The sequence below is a fragment of the Salmo salar genome, chromosome ssa03 (genome assembly GCF_905237065.1).
Source record: "Salmo salar chromosome ssa03, Ssal_v3.1, whole genome shotgun sequence".
NCBI classification, from domain to species: domain Eukaryota; kingdom Metazoa; phylum Chordata; class Actinopteri; order Salmoniformes; family Salmonidae; genus Salmo; species Salmo salar.
Genome location: NC_059444.1, coordinates 44,694,399 through 44,718,666, shown reverse-complemented (window position 1 = coordinate 44,718,666; position 24,268 = coordinate 44,694,399). Strand labels below are relative to the sequence as shown.

The 24,268-nt window shown below is 44.9% G+C and overlaps 1 protein-coding gene across 8 annotated transcripts in view; it reads left to right on the top strand.

Annotated features, from left to right (window-relative positions):
• The window catches only part of LOC106600560 (myomegalin), a 79,636-nt gene extending 55,882 nt beyond the window's left edge, over positions 1-23,754 (top strand). Inside the window, exons 2-34 of one of the 8 annotated variants that reach the window (XM_045714886.1) lie at positions 582-719; positions 867-986; positions 1,111-1,203; positions 1,552-1,776; positions 1,963-2,121; positions 2,209-2,310; positions 2,604-2,741; positions 2,855-3,034; positions 3,395-3,589; positions 3,830-4,012; positions 4,133-4,375; positions 4,511-4,617; positions 4,830-4,972; positions 8,869-8,987; positions 9,382-9,563; positions 11,005-11,296; positions 13,992-14,196; positions 14,379-14,495; positions 14,765-15,030; positions 15,164-15,381; positions 16,619-16,736; positions 16,862-16,991; positions 17,166-17,220; positions 18,449-18,699; positions 18,811-19,071; positions 19,860-20,138; positions 20,407-20,655; positions 20,803-20,992; positions 21,078-21,199; positions 21,473-21,761; positions 22,451-22,563; positions 23,456-23,545; positions 23,688-23,754. In XM_045714886.1, the coding sequence (XP_045570842.1) occupies positions 582-719; positions 867-986; positions 1,111-1,203; positions 1,552-1,776; positions 1,963-2,121; positions 2,209-2,310; positions 2,604-2,741; positions 2,855-3,034; positions 3,395-3,589; positions 3,830-4,012; positions 4,133-4,375; positions 4,511-4,617; positions 4,830-4,972; positions 8,869-8,987; positions 9,382-9,563; positions 11,005-11,296; positions 13,992-14,196; positions 14,379-14,495; positions 14,765-15,030; positions 15,164-15,381; positions 16,619-16,736; positions 16,862-16,991; positions 17,166-17,220; positions 18,449-18,699; positions 18,811-19,071; positions 19,860-20,138; positions 20,407-20,655; positions 20,803-20,992; positions 21,078-21,199; positions 21,473-21,761; position 22,451 (5,370 nt within the window). In that variant the 3' untranslated portion in view covers positions 22,452-22,563; positions 23,456-23,545; positions 23,688-23,754. Of the gene's footprint in view, positions 1-581; positions 720-866; positions 987-1,110; positions 1,204-1,551; positions 1,777-1,962; positions 2,122-2,208; positions 2,311-2,603; positions 2,742-2,854; positions 3,035-3,394; positions 3,590-3,829; positions 4,013-4,132; positions 4,376-4,510; positions 4,618-4,829; positions 4,973-8,868; positions 8,988-9,381; positions 9,564-11,004; positions 11,297-13,991; positions 14,197-14,378; positions 14,496-14,764; positions 15,031-15,163; positions 15,382-16,618; positions 16,737-16,861; positions 16,992-17,165; positions 17,221-18,448; positions 18,700-18,810; positions 19,072-19,859; positions 20,139-20,406; positions 20,656-20,802; positions 20,993-21,077; positions 21,200-21,472; positions 21,762-22,084; positions 22,191-22,450; positions 22,564-23,455; positions 23,546-23,687 lie in introns of those variants that run through there. The other 7 variants (XM_014192012.2, XM_014192013.2, XM_014192014.2 and 4 more) reach the window with 7 other exon arrangements.
• The last annotated feature ends 514 nt before the right edge of the window (positions 23,755-24,268 follow it).

Below are 24,268 nucleotides of genomic sequence, written 5' to 3'. Positions count from 1 at the left end.
TCTATAGTCTACTGTAGCTCTTTGGACCTCTACTGTATGTATTACAGTATAAGAAGATCTTGCCAGCTCATATCAATCCACATACATCTAGCCTGTGTTCCCATTCTAACAGGGATTTAACTTATTTATATTACTTACGTGTGTGTGTGTTGTGGGATTTCCTCCCGTAGTGTAGTGTAAACCTATAAATATAGGATGTGAGTGCTGTAAGGGAGATGGTGACACACTGGTTACGTAAGTTACGTTAGGGGCACCACAGAGCACTTAACATACACAGGAAAACACAGGGAGCTCTCGAGAGAATATCCGCAGGATGGATCTGCTTTTAACGGCATACAAAGATGGGTGAACAGAACATTTGGTTTGGAAAGTACAGTCACCAACAGCCCAGCTCAGTGCATTGTTCCTTTTCCTTATACAGATGTGTCTCTCAGGTCTGGCTAGAGCGGTTGGATAGCAATACTGTGCCAAACTATTGTCTCTATCTCTGCCATAGTGTTCATTTGAGAGCGAAGCGAGATTCGGTATATGTGGACTGTAATGTGTGTGTGTGTGTGTGTTAACCCCTGTGTGTGTTCCAGACTCTGATCGAGGAGCAGCAGAGCCAGTTGAACCAGTATGAGTGTGCAGCAGGTCAGTGTGTCAGTGAGCTGCAGAAGGCCCAGCTGCAGGTCCAGTCCCTGCAGACCAAGAGCCAGGAGAGCGAAGCCAACAACGCGGTACGGCTACAGAGAGACATTACCCATCTATACATCAAACGCATACCATACATACAAACAAACACACACACGGCCACTTTCTTGTCCCTTTGTCTCGCGCGCGCGCCACTTATTCATCCCCTCCCTCCCTCCTCCCTCCCTCTCCAGAAGTTGCATGAGAAGCTCATTGAGATGGAGTGTGAACTGCGTTCCATCCGCCAGGGAGCTCAGAACCAGGAGCGCACCATCCAATGCCTGACCGATTCTGTCAGTACCAAGGATAACGAGGTATGTGTGGTCTACACTGAGGTTACATTGCTGCCCCAGAACCGTTCTGAGACGCAGCCCAGGGGACTACATTTGAGTACACACTCAGTAGGGATTTGCAGAATATTCCCTATGTCCTCTTCAGGCCGAGGAGCTGTACCAGCTAATTGAGGGGCAGAACGCCACACTGTGTAAGCTGAGAGAGATGGCCCACCGCAACCAGATCACACACACTGAGGTGAGACCTCACACCCCAGACAGGTCCAGACAAGCACTCAGCAGCATGCCAGTTAATAAAGGGCCATAATAACCCAACAGATAGATAGATAGATAGATAGATAGATAGATAGATAGATAGATAGATAGATAGATAGATAGATAGATAGATAGATAGATAGATAGATAGATAGATAGATAGATAGATAGATAGATAGATAGATAGATAGATAGATAGATAGATAGATAGATAGATAGATAGATAGATAGATAGATAGATAGATGCTGTTATTGTGAAGTGGTAACGTCTAGGAGCAACAACGGCTCAGTCTAACCCCAGTGGATTTGATTGTTTGGTCCTCTCTCCTAGGCTCCAGAGGGGGGCAGTGAGGGTGCGAGTTTAGCCCAGCTTCAGGGTGAGTTGGTGGGGTTACAGAGCTCTCTGTTCACCCTGGGTCTGGAGCTGGAGGCCAGTCAGAGAGCCCAGAGAAAGAGCCAGAGTCAGGCTGAGGACCTAAGCAGAGCTAAAGACAGACTCCACTCTGACCTAAAGGAGGCACTGCAGCACAGGGAGGTCACCGACAAACACAACCAGGTGCGTGTGTGTGTGTGTGTGTGTGTGTGTGTGTGTGTGTGTGTGTGTGTGTGTGTGTGTGTGTGTGTGTGTGTGTGTGTGTGTGTGTGTGTGTGTGTGTGTGTGTGTGTGTGTGTGTGTGTGTGTGTGGACCCCTGTAGCAATGATGTAGGTGGTGTGTGTAACTTATCCTCTGTCCCACTGTAGGACTTGCGCAGTGCCCTGGCTCAGTCTGGCTTTGAGCTGCGGGCTAAAGAGGCTCAGCTGGAGGAGAGTAAGGCGGAGAGACGTACAGAAGTTCAGGAGAGAGACAAGAACATCACCCAGCTCAAACACTCCCTTCAGGACAAGGAGAGGCAGCTACAGGTGAGAGACATAAACCCCCCCCCAACACACACACACACACACACACACACACACACACACTGAACCTATCTCCCTCACCCTTTGTAGGAGTACTCTGAACTCCTGGAATCAGCAGACAGCTCCAAACCCAGAGATGCTCTGCTGGACAAACTGAGAGAACGCATCAGAGACAGGGACAGGGCATTGGAGGTAAGGACACTTACTGGATGGATGGGTGGGTGGGTGTAGATAGATAGATAGATAGATAGATAGATAGATAGATAGAAGAAGAGATAGATAGATGGATAGATAGATAGATAGATAGATAGATAGATAGATAGATAGATAGATAGATAGATAGATAGATAGATAGATAGATAGATAGATAGATAGATAGATAGATAGATAGATAGATAGATAGATAGATAGATAGATAGATAGATAGATAGATAGATAGATAGACAGACTAATCATAACGATTGATGATCTCTTTCTCTGTCCAGCGGTCTATAGATGAGAAGTTCAGTGGTCTGGAGGAGAGGGAGGAGCAGGTGAGGAAACTACAGCTGGCCCTTAGAGAGAAGGAGCGAGACCTGGAGAGACTGCGCTGTATACTGTCCAACAACGAGGAGACCATCACGGTACAAACGCACACACTAAAGGACGATACCTCGAGCAACCGTGAGCATACACCCACTCTCACACACGGTACATCTATATACATTGACATGTTTTTACTATTTGCGTGTGATAGAGTCTGGATGCGTTGGTGCGGGGTAAGGAGCTGGATGTGGAGCAGGCAGCAGAAGCTCACAGGAACCTGCAGTGGCTCCAGCAGCAGAGTGAGGAGAGAGAGAAGAGCACTCTAAGAGAGAGAGACACGCTCATCAGCCAGCTACAGACTGCCCTGCAGACACGCAGCCAGGAGACACAGGTAAACACACAAATACAAACACATACGCACAAATACAAACACATACGCACAAATACAAACACATACACAAAACATGCGTGCGCTAAGCTAGATCAACAGCTCAGATAGGTCACACTAGTAAGGACTGGCTGTACCACCAGTTTGCATTCTGTTTGTTCTTGTAACCAAAGGACACAAGTTTCTCCACTAGTCCATTGTTGAAGTTTTTCATTGTTGGCTGATATTAATGACTTGCAATGCTTTAACAACCTCCAACTAGTCCAATGAGGAAAAACCTGCTCTTATTTCTGACCCCTCCCAAAACGACAGATATACTGACGTGTGTGTGTGTTTGTTTTGTGTTCTCCTATGTGTGTGTAGGACCTCACGGCAGCCCTCCTGGCTAAGGTCCAGGCAGGCCCCAGTGGGGTGGTGGAGGAGCTGAAGGCTCGCCTCGCGCTGAAGGAGAAACTGTTTCAGGAACTGCTGTCAGACCGCAGCCGCCAGAGCCACGAACACCAAGCACAGGTCCAGGATCTGCTCAGCACCATCAGCACTAAGGACCAGTACATACAGGTACCACACACACACACACACACACACACACACACACACACACCGCTGATCTAGGACCTGTCTCTGAGAATATGAATGATGAGCTTATGCCAGCTGTACAGTGTACTCAGCCCAACATTACTAAGAAAAATCCAATAGTCTATTATAGAAATGGAAACATTTATGATAGAATGGACGTAACATATAAAGTGACAGTCGATTTCAGAATCTCTCTTTTCTCCCTCCGACCTCCTCTCTCAGGACTGCTCTGATAGGCTCTCTCAAGTGATTGACGAGCGGACGGGCCAGCTTCAGGAGCTGCGCAGGCAGCTGTCGTCACAGGAACGGGAGATGGGTGAGCTCCGGAAGGAGAGGGAGAAGGAGAGAATGGGAGAGGCAGAGCGACTGCAGGACCTGCTGAAGGAGAAAGAGGCTTTTATCCAGGTGAATTCTGGGACACTGGATGACAAACACACACACACACACACACACACACACACACACACACACACACACACACACACACACACACACACACTAACTCTCCTACTCCTCCCCACCCAGAGTCTGATGCAGAGCCAGAAGGAGAGCATGGAGCTCTCCACACCAGAGGGGGCAGAAGAGGTACAGGCCATTCGGGAGGAGCTGCAGCTGGTCAGGAAGAAGGAGAAGGAGGCTCAGCTGGAGATTTCAGCCCTGCGTTCAGCTCTAGCTCAGGCCCAGGAGCAGGCCCAGAAGCAGGGAGATAGATTTAAGATCCTGGCCCCAGGAGTAGTAGCCAGGGAGCCCTCCAACACTGACCACCAGGTATCCCTCTCCGCTGAAATTCTTTATTGTCTACAACATTAACAATGACAATTAAGGTCTGGTGCCTACTGAGTGGAGCGTGTGTTTATAATGTTTATCTCACTCTCCCTTTCCTTTTCCCAACCTCTCTGTCAGAGTGTATTGGAGCAGTTGGTCAGTGAGTACCACAGGCTGAACGATGCTCTGAGGGCAGAGAAGAGGCTATACCAGAGTCTGAGCCACATCCAGGCCAGAGGAAACAGGTAGGAGATGGCCACAGAGGCCTTCACTGAGGCCAAGAATAAACACATCTACAAATACACACACCTGGGTGCCTACAAATACACACATTTGTGGACAGTGTAAGCTAGTGTCAGTACACATTGCTGCATACAGTAGTAGGCTAGTAGCAACTGTTAAAACCAGAATCCGTGTTTGAGGATGTTTGTGTGTGGTGTCATTGCCCCTCTCTCAGCAGCTCAGAGAAGACCCGGGCCCTGCACACCGAACTGGACTCTGTTCAGGCACTCCGAGGGCAGCTGGAGGAGGTCCTAGCCAGGACCCGGAAGACCGCCCTGGCACTGGAGAGGGCAGCTAAGAGGCAGTCTGACTTTGGAGGTGGGGACGGGCAGGGACTGGCCTCCAGGGCTACCAGGGGCACTGTTACTAATTCGGCAGGATATTCTGTCTAGCCACTGCACCAACGAGTCAGACAAATGCACTGCAGGTAGAAGTTGCCCTTAGGTGCAGATCTAGGATCAGTTTACATTCACCTAAATCCTAACCTTAACCATTAGTCATCCAAACACTTAATACTGGCCTAAGATCAGTGACTATGGGCAACTTTGTTCCTCTTTGGATGACACAGACACCACACAATAACCGATGCCTGTTCTAACCACCAACACGTTTTTGGGGTTGTTTTAATTACTGTATGAAGTGGCAATGTGCAACTCAGATGTTTTATTATTTATTATTATTAATATATTCTGTGAGTGTGTTTTGAATTGTTGTGTTTGTATTGTTTTTACAACCTGCCTGCGTATTGCTTTGCAGTGCGGCTGTTCTGTAATGCTATTTTGTATTGTACTGTGTCTCTCGGTGTCAATGTGTCCAGCCTTACGGTAATGTGATGTGTTGTGTAGACAGTCCAGCTCATGCCTTACAGTAAATGTCTTCAAGTCATCCATCTTATTATTTAATACCATCTTTGTGTACATACCGTATGCAGGCCCAAGATATATTAGCTGAAATCAAAAGGATGGCCAAGTAGTTAGAATTCCTCCGCAGATCTCCATTCCACAGGTTTTAAAGATTCTATCATTTGCTCATAGTTATTCTTAGTCTCAAAGACGAGGCATGGACCACTAGGTGAGTAGTCAATAGTGTTTTCTTAACAAAGTAAGAATCCTTATCTTAGTTATTTGTTAACCTTGTTATCCCTCGTCGATACCCCACAACCCAGGTATCTTAGATTGCAGGCCTATTTCTTGCGTTTATTGATAGACTTTGTAGCGATCACATACGATGTGATAAAGACATGATAATAAGATTATACCTAGTATCATTCCAGATTCGATTGGTCCAGATTGATTAGCTTTACGGATTTTGGGATTAGTGAAGGAATTTTCAATTAAGATTTGGGGTGATGAAACCCACATTTTTTTGTACTTTGAAATGGAAAGTAAATAAAATATTTCCTGTTTTTTTTTTTGTTCAAAGGATTTTTTTCTTTGAATTGGGGACTGGATTCCCTCTCCCCTTTTGCCCCCTTATCCAATACAACAAACCCTCCCTTCTCCCCCAACTAGGAGAGAGAACAGATAACGGGTGTTCTGTCTGATCCCTGAGGTGAAAGAAAGAGAAAGTGGTGATCATGTGCTTTTCTCATCCCTGTCTGAAGAGTCACCTCTGTCTCTACATTCTGTCTCCATAGTCTCTGTGTTCAAAACACACTCTTAAACATTACTGCCCACACACACACACACACACACACACACACACACACACACACACACACGCATGCTCTCACACACGCTCACACATATTCTAAGAATATCCTTATAAAACACATTTTCTTTCACAGAAGAAAGAGATCTCTCATGTTTTTAGGGAGTTACACTACCATCTCTGTCGTTAACCTATGACTTCTCTGCCACGTGCATGGCATCCCAGCATGTTTGCATGGCTAGTTTACTGTGATGTGGATTGACATCTTTGACACAGGTAAGTCACTTACTCTTAGGTATAAGAAAATATACTATACTGATTATGTTATGTGAAACAGTCCTTCTGCCTCACACTAGTAATGATTTCCAAACATTATATCTAACAGGATAGATTATATAAGGTATATACAGATACCACAGGAGGTTGGTGGCACCTTAATTGGGGAGGACGGGCTCCTGGTAATGGCTGGAGTGGAATTAGTGGACCGTATCAAATACATCAAACATGGTTTGCAGGTGTTTGATGCCAGTCCATTAGCTCTGTTCCGGTCATTATTATGAGCCGTTTTCCCCTTAACAGCCTCCTGTGAATTTTGCACATCACATGTCTGCACGGTCTGGATCTGTGTGCTTCATGTGTGTCTCACCATCACCACCAGAGGCTCTGGTAAGGACGACACGGAGATGTCATCCAATGAAAATTGGTTTATATGTCATGATTTAACTGTAATATCATGTAATTATATAGCATTCAACTATAATTACATGAATATACCATTTCATAACGTGCTCAGAGAGATGCTTCTATTGTACATACAGGTAACCGCCAAAATAAATCAAAAACAAGTAAATGAGGGATGCAAAGTATTTTGAAAGCAGGTGCTTCCACACAGGTGTGGTTCCTGAGTTAATTAGGCAATGAACTTCCCATCATGCTTAGGGTCGTTTATAAAAATTCCCAGTTGCCCATTATTTTGCTACCATTGCTAGAAGAAGAGATCCCAGTGACATTGAAAGAGGGGTCTCAAAGGAACATAGGGGGTTTAAAGGGTGTAGGTGTGTGTCTGTCTCAATCACCAGATCTCAACCCAATTGAACACCTATGGGAGATTCTAGAGCGGCACCTGAGACAGCGTTTACCACCAGCATCAACAAACCACCAAATGACGGAATTTCTCAAGGAAGAATGGTGTCGCATCCCTCCAATAGAGTTCCAGACACTTGTAGAATCTATTCCAAGGCGCATTGAAGCGGTTGTGGTGGCTCGTGGTGGCCCAACGCCCTACTAAGACCCTTTATGTTGGTGTTTCCTTTATTTTGGCAGTTACCTGTATGACCTCCTTCAGACGAATAGCTCTGTCATAGTGTAGGACACACCATCTCTTGTCTAAAATGGCCAAGTGCTGCTGTTCTGTAGGCTGAATAAACAGCCTTGCAGTGAAGGAGTTTTGTCTTACACTTGATCTGGTCTTCATTGTCCCTCAGCCAACTCTCCCCCCGGCCCCCTTATATCTTTTGACCCACCCTACCCTAATACACAATGCCAAGGGTTATAAGTGAGTTATAGGCAGTTCAACAAAAAATGTTTTACCAAGAATAATCTCTCCCATAAGACTCTTCCATAGAAGATTTCATTATCTTCGGTCTAAACGGAGGCAGAGGTGCGTTGTTATGCAAAGAATGCACACAGTAGGGTCATTCCACCAAATGGGTGCCTTTTGCGTCCCTTTGATATTTTAAGTAGGAATTGTGCACCAATATTGAACATTTTAAAGCCGTTTTATATTAAATAGAGACCAAATGGAAAATTCAATAAATCAGATTTTTTATTCGAACAAAGACTTGCTAAAGTGCCAAAATTCAGCATTTTGACATGTTCCTCCGTCAACCCTGTCACCTCTAGGAAGATTTTAACCCACTTAACCCCCAAATGTCTCCATGTTTCACCATCATTGTAAACCCCTGGTTCTATTTTAGCTTTGACAAAGTAATTTCTGAAGATTATTATTTATTTCCTGTGATTAGTGATTCATTTACGTCTGTCCCTCATTTTAAGTCATTGAATTGTCATTTTAATATGGTGAAACTACAACAACGAAAAATAAGCATTGAACATCTAATTGTCAAATCATAGTGTAAAAGCATGAACATGCACTCTATGACAGAATGTTAAAAATAGATCTTTGTGGTTGTTATTACTTCGTGCCTCATAGCGCCACAGAGAGGGAGAGTGTGTGTGTCCATATCCCCAGCACAGAGTGAACAGACACACACACTACAGGGTTGGGCAGAAGACAGAGGGGCTGTCCTGTCCATGGCTGGGCTGGGCTCAATGTGTATGTTTGGCTGTCTACTCCTGACATAACATTTGATTCTGACCAGGGAAAGAGAGGCGGAGAGAGAGAGGTAGAGAAAGAGGGAGGAAGAAAAATAGTTAGAGGGAGAGTGGTAGAGTGTGATATAGACAAACTTGGTAGGGGAAAGGTTGAGAGACAAAGGGAGGCAGAGAGAGAAAAGAAGGACGAGGAAGGGTCTGTTCTGATCGGTTGGCTGTTGTGTTTTCAGAGCTCAGCACGGAGGAAGAGGAGGAGGGAGATGATGAACAGGGCAGCACTGATGAGTTCTCAGACAGTATCGAAGACGATGAGGATAAACTGACTGCCAAAAGCCTGGCCTCCACTAAGGTACATGTGACTTTTTACCTTTAAATCTTAAATTGTACACTAGCCTTGTGCCTCTCATCGTAGTCTCTCTAGACAGACTGGTTGCCTCCCACAATGTACCAATGTTCCAGTATCAATGTTCCAATGTTGTTGCCCTAGGTATGGGATTTCCAACACTTATCTCATCCCCTTGTACTTTAGAGCTTAATGTTGACAATCTTCCAGCCTGGTTGCCAGACTGTTTCTGTATTCAACAACACTGCATTGTTCCCTTGCCAAATAAGACAATAACAAAGCGATTAGCTTAAGCAGATGCAGACCAGTACCCAGACTAACAAGTCCTTTTTCATGTTATGAAACTGTAATTCTGTTACCCCTCTCTCTAACTCTCTCTTTTCCTCTCTTTCTTGACCAGAACTCTGGAATGGCCTGTGGGCGGGGGGTGCTGTCTGGAGGACCTGTGAGTGGAGCACTGTCCCAGGGGGCCATGGGACAGGTGAAGCAGCTGGCTGAACAGAAGAGGGCAATAGAAGAAGAACTGGAGGAGATGAGAACACAGCTGGAGACCACCGGCTACTCCTCCCTAGCCCAGATGAGGTATGTACCTACGCAGTACCCACTCACCTACATACATCAGTATCTACTATTAAAACACATTAAATGGTCTAAACCAGTGTTACTCACTATTTTTTGCAAGGGGGCCACTTTGAGTTCAGACAATCATTCAGAGAGCCACACAGATCTTTAATTTGTTTGACTTTTTCTTCCAATATTATCAATTGAGAGAAAATTCAGAGCAATAGAGCACATGCAATTGATTTGATGTACAGCACATCACAAATGTATACATACACACATCAAATAGGCTACATCACATGTATAAGACCCATATTAAGGGTTACCTCAGTAGTTGGAGGAGCGAAAATGTTCCTTTTGCTTTTTCTATAGGATTGAGGTCAGGGCTTTGTGATGGCCACTCCAATACCTTCAATACCTTGTCCTTAAGCCATTTTGCCACAACTTTTGAAGTATGCTTGGGGTCATTGTCCATTTGGAAGACCCATTTTCGACCAAGCTTTAACTTCCTGACTGATGTCTTGAGATGTTTCTTCAATATATCCACATAATTTTACTTCCTCATGATGCCATCTATTTTGTGAAATGCACCAGTCCCTCCTGCAGCAAAGCACCCCCCACAACATGATGCTGCCACCCCCGTGCTTCACGGTTGGGATGGTGTTCTTCGGCTTGCAAGCCTCCCCCTTTTTCCTCCAAACATATAGATGGTCATTTTCCGGTGGTTGTTCGTTCATAGCTGTCACGTTGTTCTCCAGCTCTTCCCACTAATTTTCATTGTCAATAGATTTATGTTTCTTTTTTACAATAATTCGATCCATGTCTACCAGACTGCAAAATTAGCTAGTAGAAAACTGATGTGCCGGTCGCTGTAGCTGAGCATTTGCGTTCTATTTTGGCCTTTCTGTTCAACAGCTGCGCTATACTGCCACCTATTTGACGCCAAGGGAACAATATATATATTCAATGAGGTGTTAAGGCCTGCATTAAACACATTGAATTGAAATTGTATCATTGTTATGTATTATGAATGGAAAATAGGAACATCACCGCGAGCCGCAAATGAAAGGCATGCGGGCCGCACAATCAGTACCACTGTTCTATACTGTAGCCCAGATCATGTCCAACATCTACCTACTAGAAGCACTGTCAAAGGCTCACAGTCTGATTGTCATTGCGTTAGTTGTTGTAGTGAATTAATTAATGAATTACATATATGTTTGGCGGCCCATCCCTTACGGGATTAATTGACACATAAACATTACCGTACATGATACAACATTACAATGATTCACAGTGATAATTCGTCCGGTGTTCTGTGCAGTGCTCACCGCATATAAAGAATGACCAATATCAATACATAATAGTGGATAAGGTTTTCCAAGCAATTACAATTACCCTTAAGCAGTGTAGTTGTTGTTATTCATACTGAATCCCATGGTTTACTTTCCATCTCTTGCAGGAGTACACTGCTGAGGCTGCAACAAGAGAACGAGGCCCTAAAAGAGAACCAAGGGGGGGTAGAAGGTCTAGGAGAGCTGGAAGATCCAACAGACACGTGCCAAGGATGGGAACAGAAAGAGGACGAGGAGATGGAGGAAGAGGTACTACCAGCAGTGGGACCCACCCAGAGCAAGCGTGGGCCCCCAGCAGGAAGGATGAGAGAGGGAAGGGGAAAGAGACAGTGTACCAGACCTCACTCCTTAGACCTGGGAACTCTCCTGTCCCACCGTCAGCCAGACCACACAGAGAAGGTACAATCCTCTACCCAAAACCACTGCTTGCCAGAATAGTGTTAACATCTCACTCTCTGTATAATTCAAAATGTCCATCTTACTCTCTGTCTCTATCTCATTCTCTCTCCCTCTCTCTTCCCTTATATTCCCTCCCTATCTCTGTCCCCTGCCCCTTATCTATCCTCCCTTTCTCTCCCTCTCTCTCTGTGTCTACTTCCTTCCCCCTCTCCTCATATCTCTGTGTTGGTGTAGCTATAGCAGTCTATGTAGGGCTGTTTTCTTAGCCTGGGGATAGTTTATATAAGCAGCCCTGGATCTGGGCAGGCAACTGCTGCTCCTCTGTTTCAGGGGAGAGGACAGGAGTGTTCTGTGTTTCTGCATACGCTTTATGAAATAGGACACAGGACATACAGTTGAAGTGGAAGTTTACATACATCTTAGGCAAATACATTTAAACTCAGTTTTTCACAATTCCTGACATTTAATCCTAGTAAAAATTCCCTGTCTTAGGTCAGTTAGGATCACCACTTTATTTTAGGAATGTGAAATGTCAGAATAATAGTAGAGAGAATGATTTATTTCAGCTTTTATTTCTTTCACCACATTCCCAGTGGGTCAGAAGTTTACATACACTCAATTAGTATTTGGCAGCATTTCCTTTCAATTGGGTCAAACGTTTCGGGTAGCCTTCCACAAGCTTCCCACAATAAGTTGGTTGAATTTTGGCCCATTCCTCCTGACAGAGCTGCTGTAACTGAGTCAGGTTTGTAGGCCTCCTTGCTCGCACATGCTTTTTCAGTTCTGCCAACAAATTTTCTATAAGATGAGGTCAGGGCTTTGTGATGGCCACTCCAATACCTTGACTTTGTTGTCTTTAAGTCGTTTTGCCACAACTTTGGAAGTATGCTTGGGGTCATTGTCCATTTGGAAGAGCCATTTGCAACCAAGCTTTAACTTTCTGACTGATATCCACATATTTTTCCATCCTCATGATGACATCTATTTTGTGAAGTGCATCAGTCCCTCCTGCAGCAAAGCACCCCCACAACATGATGCTGCCAACCCCGTTCTTCACGGTTGGGATGGTGTTCTTCAGCTTGCAAGTCTCCCCCTTTTTCCTCCAAACATAAAGATGGTCATTATGGCCAAACAGTTATATTTTTGTTTCATCAGACCAGAGGACATTTCTCCAAAAAGTACGATCTTTGTCCTCATGTGCAGTTGCAAACCATAGTCTGGCTTTTTTATGGTGGTTTTGGAGCAGTGGCTACTTCCTTGCTGAGCGGCTTTTCAGGTTATATCGATATAGGACTCGTTTTACTGTGGATATAGATAATTTTGTACCTGTTTCCTCCAGCATCTTCACAAGGTCCTTTGCTGTTGTTCTGGGATTGATTTGCACTTTTCCCACCAAAGTACGTTCATCTCTAGGAGACGGAACACGTCTCCTTCCTGAGCGGTATGACGGCTGCGTGGTTCCATGGTGTTTATACTTGCATACTATTGTTTGTACAGATGAACGTGGTACCTTCAGGCGTTTGGAAATTGCTCCCAAAGATGAACCAGACTTGTGGAGGTCTACAATTTGTTTTCTGAGGTCTTGGCTGATTTCTTTTGATTTTCCCATGATGTCAAGTAAAGAGGCACTGAGTTTGAAGGTAGGCCTTGAAATACATCCACAGGTACACCTCCAATTGACTCAATTTATGTCAATTAGTCTATCAGAATCTTCTAAAGCCATGACATCATTTTCGGGAATTTTCCAAGCTGTTCAAAGGCACAGTCAACATAGTGTATGTAAACTTCCGACCCACTGGAGTTGTGATACAGTGAGTTATCAGTGAAATAATCTGTCCGTAAACAATTGTTGGAAAAATTACTTGTGTCATGCACAAAGTAGATGTCCTAACCGACTTGCCAAAACTAAAGTTTGTTAACAAGAAATGTGTGGAGTGGTTGAAAAACGACTTTTAATGACTCTAAGTGTATGTAAACTTCCGACTTCAACTGTATTAAGGCTTTTTCAATCTGCTATACATGTGAATGCTTTGTTGTTTAAGCGCAACCATTATGGTTTAAGGTCGACCATTATGGTTTAAGGTCGACCATTATGGTTTAAGGTCGACCATTATGGTTTAAGCTCAACCGTTATGGTTTAAGCTCGACCGTTATGGTTTAAGGTAGACCGTTATGGTTTAAGGTCGACCGTTATGGTTTAAGGTCGACCGTTATGGTTTAAGGTCGACCGTTATGGTTTAAGCTCAACCGTTATGGTTTAAGCTTGTTCGGTTACTCATGTAAAAGTGAATCAGCAGGCATTGTTCATTTTTTTGTAACTCATGCTGCATTCATAACCAAGTGAGAAGATGTAAATTACCAGTTGTGAAGTCGTAAATACCAGTTGGATGCATTCAAATGCTTTGAACTCGTTTAGAAAATGCTAATTGGCTAATGGCCAACAAGCTACGTCAATCATAAACTAAAAGTACAGCTATCATGTTTGTAATTAAATGTTCAAAAATCATATTAATATATTGCTTTTTATAAATAATGTTTTGTTGTCACGTTTAACTGCCTGTAATCAAGGTATTTCTTTAGTAGGTGACGTCAGAGGCCAGCGTGTGGGAGAAGTCGGAATTCAAGGGTTATAGACGAGTTTCCCACTAGTTGGAGGGGCATTCAAGTGGATTTTGCCTTGTCTTGATTCCTATAGGAGGCGGGGTCTGATGATGTCACTGGTGATGTGGGCGGGTTCTGGCAGCATGTGGAGACGGGTCTCCGTGAGCATGTGGTTCGTCTGCGTTCTGATTTGGCGCTGAGCAGACAGGAGAACAGAGAGCTGCAGGAGAGACTCATGGTGTCTGAGGCCACGGTACACGCACAGGCTGAACAACTCAAGGACTACAGGGAACTACTGAGTGAGTCATTATACACCTACACCGAAAACATACACGCATACCACAGGATGCTGCTACGGAGAGGACTGCTCATAATAATGGCTGGAAAGAACACAATTAAATACAATGTAGCTGATTCACTTCATTGAATCACTCGATGTAATTTACTCAATGGGTAATGGTTCTCACGCACACTCTCACAGCGGAGACATCAGTTGAGCAGGACAGTAAGCAGGTCCAGGTGGACCTACAGGACCTGGGCTATGAGACGTGTGGCCGTAGTGAGAACGAGGCAGAGAGAGAGGACGCCAGCAGCCCAGGTAACTTAGCTGTGTCTCTCCTTTATTTGTCTCTCCAGTCTCACCTGTCTTTTCTCTCGCTCCTGTCTTGTCTTACGCCTCTCTCACCTGTCACCTCACTTACAATGTCACCTCTCACTGCTTTTAACTCACTTTGTCACCTGAGACATCTCAAACTCACCATACAGTACCTACTTGACTTTTCACACACACCTCACCTGTCACTACGTTACGCAGGTCTGATGATCTGTACAACTTGTTAGTCTCTTTCTGTATCGCTCCTCCCTCAGAGTTTGATGATCTGGAGATGTGTACCTCACTGAGCCACCAGCAGGACTATGAGCGTGCCGGGGTTTGGTTCCATGGTGATGGGGGGGTGGGCGGGGCTTATGAAGAGGGGGAGGAGTCCGTGACAGGCTCTCTACAGCAATTGGTCCAGGACCTGCGTTCTAAGCTGGCCCGCTGTCACAAGGTGATTCGTGGGTTGCAGCTACGGGTGCGTTCACTATCCACCACCAGCGACTACGCATCCAGTCTGGAACGCCCCCCGCGCAAGGTACGTCATATACATACAACACCTGATTGATTGATCAGTTGATTGATTGCTTCAGTGTCTTGTTCGCTTCTTGCTTTATGGGCTGATATGACATTTTCTGTGACTATTTAGTCTTTTCTCTCCTCTCTATCAGGTGAACTGGGCATTCGAGGCCTCCCCGGCCCCCAGCGGTGTGGAGGAGGATGAGGGCTGGATGTCCGACAGCCTGGGGCCTCACATGGAACCCAAGCCCAGCCGGGAGCTGCGAGAGCTGATGTCCCGAGTGGCCTCACTGGAGGCCCAACTCAAGAACTCCAGGCTGGAGGGGAAAGGAGGGGCGGTGGAGGAGGGGAAGTGTGCTACCTGGCCTGGGTGAGTGGAGAAATAGAGAGAAGAAATTAAGGAAGGAAATAATGATGATATTGACTATGATGGCAATGATAACTATGATAATGGTGACGATAACTATGATAACAATGATAATGGTAATGATAACTATGATAATGCCTGTGATAACAATGATAATGGTGATGATGACTATGACAACAATGATAATGGCGATGATGACTATGATAACAATGATAATGGTGATGATGACTATGATAATGGTGATGATGACTATGATAATGGCAATGATAACTATGTCAACAATGATAATGGTGATGATGACTATGATAATGGTGATGATGACTATGATAACAATGATGATGGTGATGATGACTATGACAACAATGATAATGGCGATGATAACAATGATAATGGTGATGATAACTATGATAATGGTAATGATAACTATGTCAATAATGGTGATGATGACTATAATAATGATGATGATGACTATGATAACAATGATAATGGTGGTGATGACTATGACAACAATGATAATGGCGATGATAACTATGATAACAATGACAATGGCGATGATGACTATGATAATGGCGATGATGACTACGATAACAATGATAATGGTGATGACTACGACTATGATAATGGTGATGACGACTATGATAACAATGATAATGGGGATGATAACTATGACAACAATGATAATGGCAATGATAACTATGATAACAATGTTAATGGCAATGATAACTACAATAACGATAATGGTGATGATGACTATGACTATGATAATGGTGTTGATGGCGATGATAGCAATGATAATGGTGATAATAACTATGATAACAATGATAATGGCGCCGATAACTATGATAACAATGATAATGGCGATGACGACTATGATAACAATGATAATGGTGATAACTATGACAACAATGATAATGGCAACGATAACAATGTTAATGGCAATGATAACTACAATAATGATAATGGTGATGATGACTATGACTATGATAATGGTGTTGATGGCTATGATAACTGTGATAATGGCAATGATGACTATGATAACAATGACAATGGCGATGATAACAATGATAAAAATGATAATAACTATGATAACAATGATAATGGTGCTGATAACTATGATAACAGTGATAATGGCGATGATAACTATGATAACAACGATAATGGTGATGATAACTATGATAATGGTGATGATAACTATGATAATGGTGATGATGACGATCTCTGTCTTTTATGTCTTGCACAGGAAGTACAACACTCTGATCCAGGCACAGGCCAGGGAGTTGTCCCACCTGCGTCAGAAGATGAGGGAGGGCCGCAGAGTGTGTCACATCCTCACACAGCACCTGGGAGACACCACCAAGGTATGACACTCTGACGATCTCTCCACAGATTAGGACACTATGTACCACGTCGACAGTGATTGAATCAAATAAATGTAATTGAAATAAAAAAAATATATATATATTTAACTATTAACTGAATGTAGTTGATTCGACAGGCGTTTGAGGAGCTGCTGCGTGCCAACGACATTGACTACTACATGGGGCAGAGCTTCAGAGAGCAGTTGGCACAGAGCACTGCCCTGGCACAACGAGTTGGCGTCAAGATCAGTGGGTGTGAGTGTGGAGAACACACACGCACAAACATATGCAGGCACACTACACACACACACACACATACACACGTGGGTGCAATCGCACACACGGGCAGACACACACAGACACACACACACATTCCCTGATCTTCTGTCCTCCCTTTCCTCTCCACAACCCCTCCATCTCTCTCCTCAGGTGACCGTGCTGAGCTCCATGATGATAAGATGGGCCATGAGCTGCTTGCTTTACGGTGGGTTTTTATGTCCTAATGATGTGTCTCCAAAATGGTTATACAACTTGTATTAGAACTTGATTGCGGTATTTGATCTCTGTGGTGGATTATTCCAGGTATATGCTGCTGGTTTGTGGCCTGTTTTCTGGTGACCTATGTCTGTGTGTGTGGTTATGTCTGTCTGTACGTGTACACTACCGTTCAAAAGTTTGGGGTCACTTAGAAATGTCCTTGTTTTTGAAAGAAAAGTAAATTTTTGGCCATTAAAATAACATCAAATTGATCAGAAATTCAGTGTAGACATTGTTAATGTTGTAAATGACTATTGTAGCTGGAAACGGCTGATTTTTAATGGAATATCTACATAGGCGTACAGAGGCTCATTATCAGGAACCATCACTCCTGTGTTCCAATGGCACGTTGTGTTAGCTAATCCAAGTTTATCATTTTAAAAAGCTAATTGATCATTAGAAAACCCTTTTGCAATTATGTTAGCAGAGCTGAAAACTGTTGTCCTGATTAAAGAAGCAATAAAACTGGCCTTCTTCAGACTAGTTGAGTATCTGGAGCATCAGCATTTGTGGGTTCGATTACAGACTCAAAATGGCCAGAAGCAAAGAACTTTCTTCTGAAACTCGTCAGTCTGTTCTTGTTCTGAGAAATGAAGGCAATTCCATGAGAGAAATTGTAAGAAACTGAAGATCTCGTACAATACTTCCTTCATAGAACAGCGCAAACTGTCTCTAACCAGAATAGAAAGAGGAGTGGGAGGCCCCGGTGCACAACTGAGCAAGAAGACAGGTACATTAGAGTGTCTAGTTTGAGAAACAGATGCCTCACAGGTCCGCAACTGGCAGCTTCATAAAATAGTACCCGCAAAACACTAGTCTCAACGTCAACAGTGAAGAGGTGACTCCGGGATGCTGGCCTTCTAGGCAGAGTTCCTCTTGTCCAGTGTCTGTGTTCTTTTCCCCATCTTAATCTTTTCTTTTTATTGGCCAGTCTGAGATATGGCTTTTTCTTTGCAACTTTGTCTAGAAGGCCAGCATCCCGGAGTTGCCTCTTCACTGTTGACGTTGGGACTGGGGTTATTTTAATAGACAACAAATGTGCTTTTCTTTCAAAAACGAGGACATTTCTAAGTGACCCCAAACATTTGAACGGTAGTGTATGTCTTGTAGGGACTGAGTAAAGATCTGTAGCAAAGGATGAGATAATCAATCTCTCTTTGTCTTTCTCTCCCTAGGCTAAGTAAGGAGCTCCAGCAGAAGGATAAGATCATCGAGTCGCTCCACACCAAGCTACAGCAGCGTTCCGACACCCCCTGCAGCAGCCACGCCCACTCAGAGACCACTGACCAATCAGACAGGTCCTCCTTTGTGTCAGACGAGTGCCGGACCAATGAGGACCTGGAGCTATGCTCAGATGTGGACGAAGCCAGCGAATACGCTCAGGAAGAGCAGGGACAGGGGGCGAAACATGGCCCAGGAAACACAGGTATAGTAGCCACTTAAACTTAGGTAACGTGCTATTCATAGACACATACTCTAAACCTCCCTCCATCCTCTTCCCAACCTCCTCTCATCCCTTTCACCACTCTTTTTCCAGACATCCACCACCCCCTCCCTCCACCCTGTCTTAAGTCCTCCAGCAGCTGCCCTAACATGCTGTACTCCACCCCTGAGTTGGCCAGTCAGACTGGTCCTGTGTCCTGCTCCCTACCCGGCTCCCAGTCCCTCCCCGGCCTGTACCCTAACCATGACACCTGGGGTCAGAATATGATATTTAACCCCCAGACCAGGACCTTGTCTATGGAAGCGATGCAACAGGAGCTGGATACCCTGCACAGACAGATGACTATGAATGAGAGTGAGCAGAGTTAGCGTTAGCATGTGTTTTTGGAGTATACTAACTGAGGGACAGGCTTGGTGCTATGGATTGTGGGAGTAACAGAATGGAGTAGAATCTGTAGCATGTATTGGTGTGATACCGACAGGGACAGCATTGGCTGGAGTAGTGGCTTTATAAATACATGTGATCGATTGGATGATGTTTGGGCTAGCATAGCACGCCTAGAGTGGATCAGGATGAGACAGCGAATTGAGTAAAGACTTGGTGTGGATGTGTCAATGTTGGGGTTGAGAGATCCTAGACTAGAGACTCCAACGAGGAAGATTACTCAGTATGGTGTTCTCCAACTTGTGTTTGATGATACAGCACCTGCTTCTGGTCAAGGTATACTTTAATACCCTCTAACAAGAATGCTTTCTCTATAGAGGGTATTACAGCATATCTGGACCAGAAGCAGGTGCTGTATCATCAAACACAAGTTGGGGCCATATCACCTTAAAGTAACATCAAACCAAATATTTTGATTTGAATTGATTTCAGGTGAATTGGACATCATTTTTTTAAACATGCCCACATGCCCCAATCACTTCCATTGATTGTTAGCGTGTGGTGGCTAAGTTTAGCTGAAGTTTGTAGTGGCTGTTTAAAGAAAAATGAACCATGGATTACAGTTTATCTTGGCCCATAGACTACTTTCAGGGTGAGGAACCATCTAACATCAAGTTTTAATTTAGTGAACTACTCCTTTAACAGCACCTAAGTTTGGCTCATAAATACAGACTCTGTTCTGTATGGCTGTGTTTCAGACATCTCTCCCATATCCATGGTTACAGGCTTTGTGGTTCCGCACGCCAAGGCTCTGTCCAACCTCGCACCAGGCGCCCACCACCAGCCAGACCACTCCCCTTATGGCCAGATTACCCATCATGCCTTTTACCCACACCAGCTAGGCAGCCGACCCGCAGGCCAAGCCCTGAAGGCCAACACAGGCCTGGTGGAGAATGGTGCATTGTGGGATATGGAGAACATGGTTCAGCCAGCCAGGGTTGGGTCATCAGGAAACAATTCAAGAAACAGCATCACTGGTATGAAGACCCCTTTCCATTGATCGAATTATTTTCCATATAGATGACAAGTTATGTTTATTCATAGGGCACTTGAAAGATGTATCTTTGAACTTATCTTTGTATGCTAATCCATGCACTTCAACTTTTGATGAACTTTACATATTGGCTATACACTTTTACAACATCTCGTTTCATCTATGACCAAGGCATGCACAATATACACTATGCACAAAGATTCTGATGTAAACAAGAATCTGAACTCTCTTCTCTGTCCTGTGTTCCCCAGGTGTGGACCTGATGGAAGAGCACCTGAGAGAGGTGCGGTGTCTGCGTCAGCGTCTGGAAGAGACCATCAGGACCAACGAGAGGCTCAGACAGCAGCTGGAGGAACGCCTGGCCACCACCGGCCGCGACGGAGGAGCCCCCACTAACATCTACATCCAGGGGCTGGACTCTGTCAGCCAGCTGTCCAATGAGATCAGAGTCCTGAAAGAGGAGAACCTGGCTCTCCAGGCACACCTGCAGGCCAGCTCAGGTATTGCATCTCACCAACCCACGCTGTGGTCAACATGGAACCACATTCTGCATATTTTTTTCTATATGGATGAATCATTTAATCTTGTTCCAAAGGATCGAATGTAGTGTGTAACTTTGCCCCGCCATCATATGTGGTTCCCCTCAGATACGTGTGAGGAGGCGGAGCAGCTGCGTGAGGTGGTGGTGACGGGGCGTGCGCGCCTGAAGCAGGCGGAGCTAGAGGCGGAGCAGTGGAAGGAGGAGCTCCGACGACTGCAGACACACAGCCAGGAGCAGGGACAGCAGATACACACACTCAGACAGGAGAGGCAGAATAGCCATGACAAGAACACTAGGTGTGTGTGTAGGGTGTGTGCGTGTGTGTGTTTGTGTTTGTGTGTGTGTGTGTGTATTCACCCTGTATCTCTCTCTTGTCTCCAGGCTCCAGCATGAGGTGTCCCTGCTGCAGCAGCAGTTGTGTGAAAGCAGGGAGCTGCTCCACTCACTGCAGAGTGAGCTGCAGGTGTACGACAGAGTGTGTGCCAACGCCAAGGGCAACCCAGGTCAGCTTACTCACTTTATCCACAAGCTAGTGGTTTCATATAGCACTGCAATTCAGGAGGTTGCCTTTATATCAATGCTCATCAATGGAATCATTTGTTAAAATATGAACCTAACTTGAAATAGGTGCACATAACTGGGACATTTGCATATATCAGACACTGCTTGCATAGAATTCCAAATTACGCTCAGACGTTCCTGTTTTGACTTTATACTTGCTGTGGGCCTATGACATTCAGTGTTGTATTGACTGACACTATTATTGTGATTTTCAGGGTACCTGTGTGAGGGCCAGTACGATGGGGTCCCTGCCCTGCCCGTGGAGCTGGGGGAGCTGCTAGGGGAGGTGAGGAGCCTCAGAGCACAGCTCCAGTCCAATGTCCAGGAGAACAGTGTCCTGAAACAGCTGGAGCTCCACAAACACCTGGAGCAGAAGCTGGGAGGTGGGGTCCACGGAGGGGTGGGGGTCATTGGGGGGGATGGAGCCCCCACGTACCTCGTCTCTCAGTGCCTTTACAGCCAGCCCCCAGAGGGACAGCCTCTACAGACGGCAGCTACGGAATGGTAAGGGCGTGTTGTCTGGTGTAGTGGTGTGGTTTGAGGTTACAGTATGGAAATACATTTTGATATCAGCTTGATAGGCACCAATACTCAATACCAGCCTAAGCTTAATATTGGCCTTTCTTCAACACTATCAATGGGACCAACCGGGTTGTCTCATGTAAATCCCATTGAACTGACTGATTGCTGTGTTTAATGAACCAATAACAACAGACTAATGCCATTTTTTTATTGAAAGCATTATCATTTAGTGAATGTTGAATGTTCAGGGTTGTGTGTGTGGTGGCCGAGCATCCCTGTCTGTCTCTGTGTGTGTTCTACTGCAGACCCAGCTCCGTCTCCCCCCGGTCAGAGACATTGGGCTGTTTAACTATGGATCTCCATACCACATTCTCTACACAGACCTGGAGGAGACCCCGCTCACTGCCAATGGTGTGACTCTTAACGCTAACTGCATCCTGTTTAATCGTGCTGTGACAAATGGGGAAATGAGAGTTGTACATATCTGATTTATAAATCTGTAGGATTTTACATAAGTCTGGTTATAAGGTTAAAATTGTCCAGGAAGGATGTTATTCCGGATGTTAATCACTCTCATTGCCTCAAAAAAACGAATAACATCTCAAATTCTCTGGTTTACCAGTTAGTCTGACACTAAGCCCTTGTCTCTTCGTCTTCCTCCCCTCCTACAGATCTGGACCCCCACTCAGAGCTGGAGGGTGACGCCCCGGACGGCTCGTTCTCTAACCGGAACGGGCGCCATGCCATCGGGCACGTGGACGACTACAGCGCTCTGCAGCAGCAGGTGTGGTGGCTAATTTCTGCATTACCAAATGAGAAGAGTTACAAACACACCAGTCCGAGTTAAACTACATCTTTAATACTTAAGATACTTTTGCAAAAGTTCTTGACCTTCAATAATGCATTCTCTCGAATGAACCAGGAAGGTGATTACAGAATTTCTACAGGGATCTTTTATAGCAACGATACCCCCTTCAACGTACATTGACAAACCACAGATACTTAGTAACAGTTCACAAAGGTTAAGCTTTGTATGACAGATATCAATAAAACACATCAGACAGTAAATATAAAAATATAAATATAAAAACTGCTATGTCAACAGGATTAATGTATAGCCCAGTATCTGGTCCCCTTAGAACCGTCCCTCCCTGGTACGGTATAGAACAAAAACACAATTTCATCCAATGGCATATATCAATTGTCAACTCTAGATACTCCCATCTCAAGCAAACCCCCTCTTGACCCCACTCCTGGACAGGCTCACTGGGGAGTGAGCCTCTAGGCCATATATTATCACAGGATAAGTGTGAGATCTAAGAGAGGACATACAAGGGTCCATTTAATGCCATAATCCTCCCCACAATAAAGAAAAGGAGGGAGTGACTTGCTCACAGACATTGTGGAGACAAGTCATTGGTTCCCCATTAATCACGCCATCCCTTCACATGGTTTAAGAAATAGGTAAAGACACATTCCCATGACGACAAGTCTGACCTCTCCCCTCTCTGGGCCCCAAGTGTCTGAGCCCCAGCTAAGGTAGACATGCAACTGAAAAGACACCAGAGTCCAATGGACACTTTCTAATGACAAGTACCTCAAATAAGCATATTATACTAATAAAACATCTTAATTTCCTATGTTACCCAACTAATTCTGATTTGTCCACGACACAGGTCCTGGAAGGGAGGAGTCTGGTCCAGCGAATGGAAACAGCCCTGCAGGCCTGCCTCAGCCAATCAATGCTGGAGGGCAGCCAGGACCAGGTAAGAGGAGGTCAAAGGGAAAGTAGCACTATTTGCGCAAACAACTGAATTGGAGATGACCTAATCTCAAAACCCAGAACCAAATCAGCTACTTTCAGGAAATTGAAGGTGTCTCGCTAACTGTGTCTGTGTCTCTGTATAGGTCCTCCTGGACTATGGGTGTGTGAGGAGTCTGCTGTCTAACACCAAGACCCTGAGACAGATCCTAGAGGAGGTTGTGTCCCTGATGAAGATGTTTTGGAGGGCTGCCCTGCCCAGCACAGACCGTTCCACCCATCACCTTAAGAAGGTGCACTATACATGATTTACTACCAGTATATCATGAATCCTTTCGTTGTAATTGGTGGTTTGTGACACATGAAATCATGTGAGGCACTCTATTGGTAATGCAGGTACGCTAGGCAGAGATATGAACTGTTGTTTCGTTTATTGTTTGATTGAATTATTGAGTTGATTGATCATTGTATTTATTGATTGATTGATTGCCGTGACCCATGCAGGAGCAGTGTATGCAGGAGGAGATTCTGTCTCTGAGGGGGCGTATCTCGGAGCAGGGGGAGGTACTTCAGGGAACCATCCAGAGACTGAGGAGCACCAGCCGCACCAAGGAGAGCATGGAGCACTTCATCGTCAGCCAGCGTGAGTGTGTGTGTGTGTGTGTGTGTGTGTGTGTGTGTGTGTGTGTGTGTGTGTGTGTGTGTGTGTGTGTGTGTGTGTGTGTGT